The 10686-nt window shown below is 36.6% G+C and overlaps 3 protein-coding genes across 4 annotated transcripts; all 3 read right to left on the reverse strand.

The window, feature by feature from the left end:
- Positions 1 to 128: 128 nt before the first annotated feature.
- On the reverse strand, positions 129 to 1527 carry LOC133835376 (cyclin-dependent kinase 1). The gene is made up of 3 exons (XM_062265403.1): positions 1225 to 1527; positions 644 to 1147; positions 129 to 456 (listed from the first exon to the last, which is right to left on the reverse strand). Exons 1-3 carry the CDS (start codon positions 1371 to 1373, stop codon positions 225 to 227), a joined length of 885 nt encoding a protein of 294 aa, XP_062121387.1. The 5' UTR covers positions 1374 to 1527; the 3' UTR covers positions 129 to 224.
- Positions 1528 to 2468: 941 nt separating this feature from the next.
- LOC133835373 (protein daughterless) lies at positions 2469 to 7584 on the reverse strand. Its single transcript, XM_062265398.1, has 2 exons — positions 7173 to 7584; positions 2469 to 5701 (listed from the first exon to the last, which is right to left on the reverse strand). The coding sequence occupies exon 2, from the start codon at positions 5658 to 5660 to the stop codon at positions 3516 to 3518; it is 2145 nt and encodes a 714-aa protein (XP_062121382.1). The 5' UTR covers positions 5661 to 5701; positions 7173 to 7584; the 3' UTR covers positions 2469 to 3515.
- Positions 7585 to 8352: 768 nt separating this feature from the next.
- LOC133849055 (phenoloxidase-activating factor 2) lies at positions 8353 to 10617 on the reverse strand. Of its 2 annotated transcripts, none has more exons than XM_062284905.1 (4): positions 10466 to 10617; positions 9436 to 9785; positions 9110 to 9368; positions 8353 to 9046 (listed from the first exon to the last, which is right to left on the reverse strand). In XM_062284905.1, the coding sequence occupies exons 2-4, from the start codon at positions 9775 to 9777 to the stop codon at positions 8439 to 8441; spliced, it is 1209 nt and encodes a 402-aa protein (XP_062140889.1). In that variant the 5' UTR covers positions 9778 to 9785; positions 10466 to 10617; the 3' UTR covers positions 8353 to 8438. The 2 variants fall into 2 exon arrangements, with proteins under 2 accessions (XP_062140889.1, XP_062140896.1); XM_062284912.1 differs by having other exon boundaries at positions 10490 to 10590.
- Between the last annotated feature and the right edge of the window lie 69 nt (positions 10618 to 10686).

A 10686-nucleotide genomic window follows, 5' to 3' on the forward strand; every position in this document is an offset into this window, starting at 1 on the left:
CTATTAATTAGGCATTCAATTAAGTAGAACTTTTGTCTGGAAAAGTTTATAATATATATGTATATCGTAGATTTTGAATCCCTTATATATTTTCGATATGTGATGAACATCAATTAAAAGACGACATACACTGTGAATTATTGATATGAAAATCAAGAAATTACTTATTCAGAATATTAAATTTGCATTAATGCTAAGAATCTTAAATCAATTTGCAGGAGCCATTATCCGTCAAATGTAAAGCCATTAAAATATTCATGTTCCAATATGTCTTTAGCAGAAATTCTATGCACTGGATCATAAATCAGCATCTTTTGAATAAGATCCACACCATAACCGTCAAGATTTTTCAGCTGGTTGGTTAATTGATTTGTTGACCAACATGGGAACGTATTTTTATAGTCCGGAAGCGAAGTTACGCCTGGCCAAATATCTTCAGTAGGAGTTTTTAGAATTCTGAAAAATGTGTACGATTTTAATTTATGCCGCATAAAATAAAAAACTTATCGAACTAAAAACATCGAATATATTCTATAATGTTGCCATATGTTGAAAAGAAATCGATTCATGTTGTACGCCAATAATTTATATTTCTAATCAACAGATGGTTCTTCACCCACATCATTTCAATTTGAGCGCTTACCTGAACATTCGAAATAGTTGATCTATCTCGGAATCGCCTTGAAACAGCGGCTTCCGAGTAGCCATCTCAGCAAAAATACATCCTATTGACCAAATGTCAACAGGACACGAATATCTGGGAGAGCCCAATAATACTTCTGGGGCTCTGTACCACAAAGTCACAATTTCATGTGTATAAATTCGCACTGGAATTCCAAAGGATCTTCCGAGGCCAAAGTCAGCTACTTTAATGATGCCATTCTTGTCAATCAGGAGATTTTGGGGTTTCAAGTCACGATGTAGTACTCGACGACGATGGCAAAATAAAATGGCATTTGTTATCTGATACAAATAGCTTCGAACTAATTGACTATCGAGATGCTTCTCAGGCGGCAAGGAATCCATGTATTTTTTCAGATCCATTGATAGAAATTCAAATATCAAGTATATGCGGTTTTCTTCCATTAAAACATCTTCCAAACATACTATATTGGGATGCTTTAATTCTTTCAATAGCGATATTTCCCTACAATAGGTTAAATGATGCGTGTTTTATTTTAAATCGACAAATTGAAATGGAGCCTCATAAATGTTGGTACATACCTTATGGCTGTGGATGGAACACCTTCGTCATCTGCCTCCAATCTTATTTTTTTCATAGCAACAATTTGGCCAGTTAAACGATTACGGCCTTTATAAACTACACCATAGGTGCCTTCACCGATTTTTTCAATTTTCTCGAAATCCTCCATGATGGCTTCAGTCAATTTCACAAAATAAAATGCCGCGAATGTCACCAGAGTTGCCAGACTTGTGATAAACACCACAAGCTTCTACTTATGTTAGGTGATGCCACTCATACAGAATGCTTTCTACCATTCACAACGTTTTGGGAACTGTGAAATGAAATTATTTTTTGAATAAACCCGAGAAATAATAAAATTCCACATCAACTGTCACAACGAAACTTTTCAAGAATCGTTTTAAATTACAATATATTTTTTTTCTCAAAAATTGAATCTCCTTTAGATTTGAGTATCTAACAACACTTAAGAAAAAATCTAACGGGACAAATTTGGCTTCTAGTGTCAATTATCGAATCGATAGGAAGCCCAGGGTGTTTCGAATCATGCCGAAATCAGAAAGCTAAAAGATGAATTATATATGAATATATAAGTTATGTTTTGCCTCATTTATTCATCATCGGCGTGGCAACCATTGTTTACTAAAAAACACATACATATATTTATACAATTTATAATTGAAATGTTTGAGCAATAATGTATGAATAAAGAAAAACTAAATACAATTTTGCAAAAAATGCTTTTCACCATTAACAAGCTATATATGTATATATATATGTTATGATATTACTACTTAATAACATAGTGATAATAAATGAAATTTATAAAGAATTAAAGTAAATATTTCACGTACGATTACGAAATATACATAGCATACCATGAATGCTTTTTTTTTTTGAATATCGTCGAACAATTTATGTTTTGCGTTTTAGCTATCTAAGCAGCATTGGATCATCATACATATCGCATTTGGCAGCTCTTGACATTATAAACGATATTTCTCAGCTGTCCAATATAATCATTTCCTATGTTGGGGTGAAACTTACAACGCTGCCCACATAAAATTGCATTATAAATTCCGTTTAATGTTAACCTACTCTAGCGTATTATATATATTATATAATTGATAACCGTTTTAAAATTTTTTTTATTGTTTTTTTTTTTTGTTATTTTCTTGATTTTTTTGAAAGCTTACATTTAATTTAACAATTACCTTTTAATCTTATTTAACGATTACTTCCTTCTAATACTTATTGTAAGTACTCGGTTGCATTATGTTATTTATTTGTTGTTTGTTTTAATTACATGCGAGCATTTAACACGATTAAGAAAAATGAATATGCATATACTTCTTATGTATAGAGTCCTAAAGATATGGGGGAATACAAGAAATTTTGTATGTATGAAATGGGGTTTGTGTGAAATTTTCATGTTTTTTTTTTTTATATAGATTTCTTTTCATTTTTGTGTTGCTTGTAAATAAACCTACTTAGAGCTAATTATATAATTATGTATGCATGAAAAGATGGCTACATGGCGACATCGCTTTAAATGATGTAAAATCCACATAATATTATACATTTTTGTATATATTATGGGGATCAAAAATTCATTCTTAATAATCGGAAATGATGTTTGCTCCGTCGAAAAATTATTAAAAACAAGTATATACAATTGATATAGTTGATAAAAACTGTATATTCGCATATATGTATATTGTATAAGGGCTGCAAACCTTATTAAAAGAAAGTTTGGTTTGCAAGTACAAAGAATCTTTGTTGTGGAACTTCTTCTACTCAGATATATAAAAAGATATTACACTTGACGCAAAAATATAACTCATATAAAGCACTTGAATTAACAATGAAATTGTAAAATATGTTGAGAATATGAGTATGGAATCATTTTTAATAAATAGTTGAAAACATTTTAAAAGTGAACTAATGTTCGAATTAAAATCTTGGCTTCATGAGCTCTTAAAAACGTGTCACGAGCTGAACCCTTGTTAAAACATTTGAGGTTTGCAGCCCTATATATTATATTCTTGAAGAGCGCAATAAAAAAATAATCGACATATATAAAAATAGGCTAAAAGGGATGATGTTGCAAGGGGGGTATTGGTATTGCCTCGGGATTGTTGTTAGCGGCATGACGTCTGAAAAAATTGCTTAATAACTGTTGCTCTAGCTCGAAGCTGGTTGAGTACTTTGCCGTCGAGCCATGCATCAATTGAGTTACTGTTGCTGTTGTTGTTGCTGCTGTTGTAATGGAAGATGGTGATGCCTTTAGATCATCGCTGCTGACTGCTTGCTATTGCTGTGGATGCTGACCAATCTGTTGCTGCAAATGTGGCGGCAATACGCTGTTAGCCTGATTGGTAGGTAAGGCCATGCTACTTAGCGTCTGCGACGTCGCTGGCACAAGTTGTGAAGGCTGACTATGATAGCTGTTTGCGCCGACGACGCTGCTCACGGATGGCTGCTGTTGCTGTTGTTGTGGTATCATATGGTGTTGCACACCAACCATTTTGGGTCCGTCCTCTGCCTTCTCTTCTTCACGTCGTTTCAAGCATGCAGCCTTTGGATTCAGATTGCGTTCGCGTACCTGTTGCTCTAGCGTCATAATCACCTCCACAGCCATGTTCAGAATGCCGAGTTTAGTTTGAGGTTTATCTGATTTCAGGTGTGTCATACACATACGTCCCAATTCTTTCAAAGCCTCATTAATATCACGTATACGAATGCGTTCGCGTGCATTATTTGCCTGACGTCGTTCCTTTTCGCGTATTGCCTTAACAGCCGGCTCGGCATCGTCATCATCGTCGGCGGACGAACAGTATCGTCGCGGTCGTTTCGCAGCCTTTGCAGCTCCCTGCGCAGCAAGCTGTTGCAGTTGATTGGCATTTGAGGGTTCCACAGAACTGGTTGGTTTCGTATCCGAAATGTCCAGACTCGAAAGATTGGATGTGGTTGAGACGCCGGCATTGCTCATTCCACTTTGCTCCTTTCGTTTCTTTGTTGGCTTCGATCCGGACGTTGTTATTGACGTCGATCCACCACGTTCAATTTTAATGTTCGTCAAACCCGATCCGCCAGCCGACGCACTTGAAAGCACATCGTGGGACAGTGTACTTGATGAATTGGGTCCTCCAGCACCACCAAGCGAGCCATTGCCAGCCGAACTGGCACCGCCAAGGACGTGGGACGTTGGGGAATTGGCCACGAAGGAAGATAACGTTTCAGCATTGTCCAATGCATTCAATGTGCTATTCACACTTGCCAAAATTTCAGGCTCGCAATGGTTTCGTAGCACGTTCAGAGCATCATCAAGACGCTCCTCCATGCGTGCACCTTGAAACACCGATGCCATGGTATGTAAACTAGTTACTGGCACCACCATATCGCTAGCATAGCTCGAGCTGGCACCGCTATTTAAGACCGTATGACTCCAGCCACCTGTATTGCCAGACACAGAGGCTGCATCGCCACCAACTCCAACTCCAGACTGCGTTAACGGTGGCGGTGAATTGACGGGCGTTGATGGATTTGAACTGAAGCTACTAATACTCTGATCGGCCACGGCTGCAGCCGACATATAGATTTGCTGTCGCAATGACGTTGCCGAAGAATTACCAGCTCCGACACCGACACCGACTTTCGCATTGGGGCCGCCACCACCAAAGCCGTCCGCGCTCTGCACTGCAGGACTTAGTTGCTGATTGTGATGGGAATGTGCATGAGGTAGCGGGTTATGATGATTAAGGGAATGGTGACCGAGTTGACCAGCAGACGCTAATGAACTGTGCTGTGCTTGTTGCTGTACTGTTGCTTGTTGATTGTGATTATGTTGCGGCGAGTTGTAGACGGCCGGCGATAACACTGTCGGTGCTGGGCCGCCAACAATGTTTGGTATGCTGCCGGAACCACCGCCACGGAATGAGCTCATTGGCGGGAGCGATGTCGCTGCCGGACTATGCATACCCAGGTGACCTCCACTCTCACCAACGCCGCCCATTTGGATACCAATACTCGTGCCATCATTGGCAGCATTAAGCACTTGTTGTTGTTGGTGGTCCAAATTGTGTGCAGATATTGGAGTGTTGTTTTGATAAGTTGTCTGATTCATATAGTTGGGAGTCGGGCCGCTGTTCATTTGGGATTGATACCATCCAGCGCTGCTAGTTGCTCCCGAATCGAAATACTGATCAACCGTCGACACATTGGCGAATCGATTGTTGCTTGGGGGTCCTCCGCCACCGCCAACGCCATCAGAATGAATGGAATTGAAATCGCTTGAGTACATTCCATTTTCCACAGCAAGGCCTCCATATGGTGAGTGATAGCCGCCACCTCGTTCGGTCCCCACATTGCCCGACGGTTGCTTATTTGCTATCTTGTTAAAACAGTTTTGAAACACTTCATACAAGTGCATCGGTTCATCGTCGCTAGTCGCCATTTTACCTCAGATTTGTGGACGGCAGATGGTGGATACAAAATCTGAAAAGATAATGAAAAATTGTCTTTAGTTTTACAGAAATAAATAAATAAATTACTCTTGACACATAGATTTCAAAATGCAATCTTCTATTTTCAAATAGATACTGTAGAACTCATTTTTAAGTAATTGAAATACAATGTATTCTTTATTATAACTATTTTAGCAAGTTTGAAAAAAGGTAAATTATGTTTAAATAAATTTTTTTTTAAATAATTTTTTACCAACTCATAATTTTTGGTATTAACAAATACAATTTTAGAGTGCATTTCAGAATTGATTTTTATTAGTTCACTATATCAAGTATTCACTGTATACATTGTATACGATCACCATCACAGCTCTGCTCATAGAGTCATAGGTACTGTTATCAATGCTGTAGGCGCCAACGTTTCTAGATAACACAAACAATTCTCGCGAATTCTTGAGCTAAGTAAAAAAAAAATATAGGAAATGCGAACGGTTTCAACAGGTGATATTCTCTTTTTCGAAATTGTAGAAAATTTCGGTGAGTAGAGATATGAGAAATGTGTTATAGCTGAATTGTATTTTGGATTTTGTATGAAAATAAGGCTTGGTAACACTGCAAAGACTAAAAGAAATATTTTTTTTATTTATTCGAAAATTACCCAAACTAACAGAATTTATTAAACATTTAACATAGATTTTAATGGTCCTATTTATCACATGTATGTATTCATCATAGGTACGAACATTCTTTGATGCCGCTATGCAGCATGCTTACAAGGTGCATGTATGTTTGCCTGACTGTAAGTGTAAGTCTATGTACTTTTTGTGTGTGCACTACCTCTCCATCCACAAACTCTACAGACTTTGTTATACTCGATACCAATATGCGGATATTTAGCACACATATGTTTGTGCGTTAGACAGAGTATTTAATAGTTGAGCACACTGATGAAGAGACCACTTTTACTTGTTACGTATGTAGAGAGAAGTGAACAGAAGCAACAGCAACAACATCGACGACGACGGGATCATATGTAATTGCGTTAGTGTGCATGTACGTGGTGTACATACACACACACACAGCCTTGTGCATATGTATTTGAATGCACGAAGTACACACGGAGATGCAGATACAAAACATAAACACACACACTCTTAGGAAAAAAATAAAATGAAAAAAACTTATGAATTACAAAGACATAGATTGAATTATTTATGTACGATTCGATGAGCGTGCACCCGAAATAATGTTGAATGTTTATATTAATGTGGGGTGTTCAAAATTCATTCACCTTGTTATTAATTCATATTACTATTTATACATATGCAAATGTCTACAAAAGCATTATTTCAATTTAACTTTTTTAATTTAAAATTGATACACACAATGTCTTTGTATAGCACATAAATGATTTGTGTGTGTGTTTGTGCATACGAAGATTATTTTCAAGAAGTCTCAGGTAATTGGAGAGTTTCATTCACTGGTTTGATTGGTATACTCACTTTGCACAAAATGCAAACTAGTTCTTTCTTTTAGTTTTTTGTTATAGTTGTTGTTTGGTGGCAGCAATATAGATGATGTTTACTTTGTCACAAATAGCAGCAAAACCGTACCTTCTAAAGTTGTGATAAAAGGTGTGGATCGGAGATTTGTATATTCTTTTTGACCACGAAACACAAACTACATACATATGTATGTATATGTTTTGAATTACACAAAACTTCCACAGCAATGGGCAAATGGTTAGTTTGCGTAACCCTTTTTTAGTTTACACATGGTACAACAATTTTCGTTTGCCTTTTTAGCTTGATTTGCACTTTTTCAACAATGTTTTCACTACAATTTACAACTTTTATATTTAGTGTTCTGCTGGCTTTGTTCGTGTAGTAGCCATCGTCGTGAACGCCATCTTTGTTCTCTTCGTGCGTCATCAGGGTGACCACAAATCGGATTTTAAAACATACCATTTTATGTCGAAAAATATACCAAATATGCCCTCTTTCACAATTACTGGATTGTTGGTTACACTTTGCTCAGAATTTAACAATTTACGAGAAATGCAAGTCGTGTGGTTCACCAGATTTCCTAAACCAACTATTTTATAAACATTTGAAATTTTTTTTTCCTCTATGAACTAATTTCATAAAAATATCAATTGTTGGAAAACGGCATTTATTGTACGAATGCAGGTGAATATACCAAGAACACACTTGTATTTTTAATATTTTAATATCAAAAATATACCATATTAGACTATACTGTTGATAATCACACCTAATATACTATTTATAATCACACTTCGTACTTCTTAGAGTTGTATACCGCGTCAGTTCGATAGTTCTTCAATTGAAGAGTTGCCTTTATATCAAACATAAATACTGTTAGCCAAATTCTAAAACTCAGCTATCCGCATAATGTTCAACCACGTCCACCGAACCTTGACAATGTTTCCAGCATAGAATTTATTATCAATAAATTAAAACCTATTTACAAAGATTCTTCGATAAATTGTGAGTTATTTGTAATTGAAATAATTGAAGACCATTAATCATTTTTTTCTTTCTTCCTTTCATATCTATATATGTACATACATATGTAAGTTTATAGGATCTGGTCTTCTTTTTCGTTCTAAATTTTCAAGTAAAATTATAATTAAAATAAATTTTGGATTTTCAGTACATATAAATTTTGTAAACGACATTAGGTTTTATTTTATTCCCGAAGTTGCTATTGAACAGCTGTTTTTCAACAGGTATTACATTTTTTGATCAGGGAGTGAAATATTTTGTATCAATCTGCCTTAAGCTAAGTTTTTGGTCTATCCATGGTCGCAAGTAAGAAACACTTGCATAAACACCGGGTACATTTTCTTCGCCACATCCAATGCCCCAGGCAACTAAACCAGCGGATTTAAAGCGGTTTGGTTGACCCTTAATAGGACAGACTAAGGGTGAACCACCATCGCCCTTGCATGTATCGCGATCCTTTTCGCCACCAGCGCATATAAAACTATCGTGCAATATGAAATGCTTTCCCAGGCGTGTTGAGCGCAAGTTGGTTTGGCACTTTTCATGTGCAACAGTAGGAAGATCGATTTTCTTCAGAATTACTTGATATTCACCATCTTTGCCAAACTTATTTTTGCCCCAGCCTGTGGCAAAACAACGCTCCAAGTCGAATTGTTCCCCTATATTTGGAAGACATACGGGCTGAATGCTTGCTTTGAATTCTAAAGGACTTTCGAGAAAGAGTAGAGCAACGTCATTATAAAGCGATCCCTTATTAAATTGTTCGTGGTAGATAATTTCCTTGACATAACGATCTTCATGTGGAATCGGCTCCTCTTTGGTTTGTGTATCCCACTCACCAGCTCGCACTTAAATCATTGAAAACAATAAATATTAAATTACTTGCACAAATCTAAGGCAGCCAATTATACCAATGAGAGATTGGGCGTCCTTGTTGTAAACGCAGTGAGCTGCAGTCAGAATAACATCGGGTGTTATGATTGCACCTCCACACTCGTACAGGTTAAGTTGCGACTCTTCACGCAAAACGGCAACCATCCAGGGAAATTCAGCGAACTCAGCCTCTTGATCCAAGGCACCAGTTATTTTGAAAGTAATTCCATTGGGATTACGGTAACCGCAGCCCTTATTTGTGACAACAGGATTAATGGGTTCGTCCTTTTTATCTATCTACAGGAATAAGAGAATTACGAACGATTAGAAACACCATAATGAAAATGCGAAAATTCAACGTTACCTTGTTGGGAAGATCACAGCATTTATTGAAATATCCTTTGCATGGCGACTCTGTGTCAATGCGAATATCGATTATATTTTCGCCACTCGTATTTATGGTGTCGTTTGAGCATAACCAGCGAGGTACACATTCTTTTTGGTAGCCACAGGACTCATATTCATCACTTTGTTTAGCAGTGTCAGGAATTATTGAAGTGGATGAAAGGATTGGAAGGGGGCTAGTTGAACTGAATGAGTTTGGATCGGTTTTAAAAATATCAGCAATTAGAGCGTCCAACGATGTGTCCTGTGCGTAGCAGGTATATGCCAAAAGACACAATACAAAACACTTTAAGTCCATCATCAGATGTCCTAAAAAACAAAATCAATTTCAAAGGTGACCGTTTAATTCAGCATAGCTGCATATGTACATATGTACTTATGTACAAAGATATTATCGAGTTCATTGCATTTATCGACACACACAAGGATTTCGCCAATGACGCATACGAAAGTATGCTTGTGGGAATTTCTCAAAGATTGTGCATATGTGTGTGTTTTGTGAGCAATTTCTCAATCTTAATGTAAATTTGTAGTTAATATATTTTAAATGAATTAATTAATGAGGCACTTATTTGGCAAAATGTTGCAACATTGCTTTATAATAAAAATAATATCCGTTTATATATAAATATCTGTATCTCCCCGTATACACAATATATCGGCTGAATATTTATGGTCCATGTATGAGTGTGTATTTGTTGCCAATAAAACAAACCTGTTTGCCCCTAGAAGTCACTTTAACAAGTGTGCATGTGTGTGTGTATGCATACTCACGTACATACATACATATATTATACATCGATTTAATATTTAAACACACGTATATATAGTATTGACAAATGTGTACGTAAAAAATCCCCAAAATGACCTGCGTAATCACTCTCATATTACCATTTACTCGCTAATCACAATTAAGCCCATACATATACATATATGTATTTACATATTTATGAGCATCTATATGTAAATATATTTATTATTTCACTTACTATTGTTTATTTCGTATTTTTTACCAGCGGAAGTTCCACGATCTGTTGCGCTATGTCTTAAAAATTGTACTGATCGTATATTCCGTTGATATTCAACTTGAAGTGAGAGCTTTTTTGATGCTTCCAACCGCCGACTATCAACTGAATTGAAGCTCTGAATCAAGTTTATGCCCAGGGCCGGCTAGAAGAGAGCGCGGTCAGCGTGAAAATTGACAGTATTC

The sequence above is a fragment of the Drosophila sulfurigaster genome, chromosome 2L, assembly GCF_023558435.1.
Source record: "Drosophila sulfurigaster albostrigata strain 15112-1811.04 chromosome 2L, ASM2355843v2, whole genome shotgun sequence".
In the NCBI taxonomy this organism is placed as follows: domain Eukaryota; kingdom Metazoa; phylum Arthropoda; class Insecta; order Diptera; family Drosophilidae; genus Drosophila; species Drosophila sulfurigaster.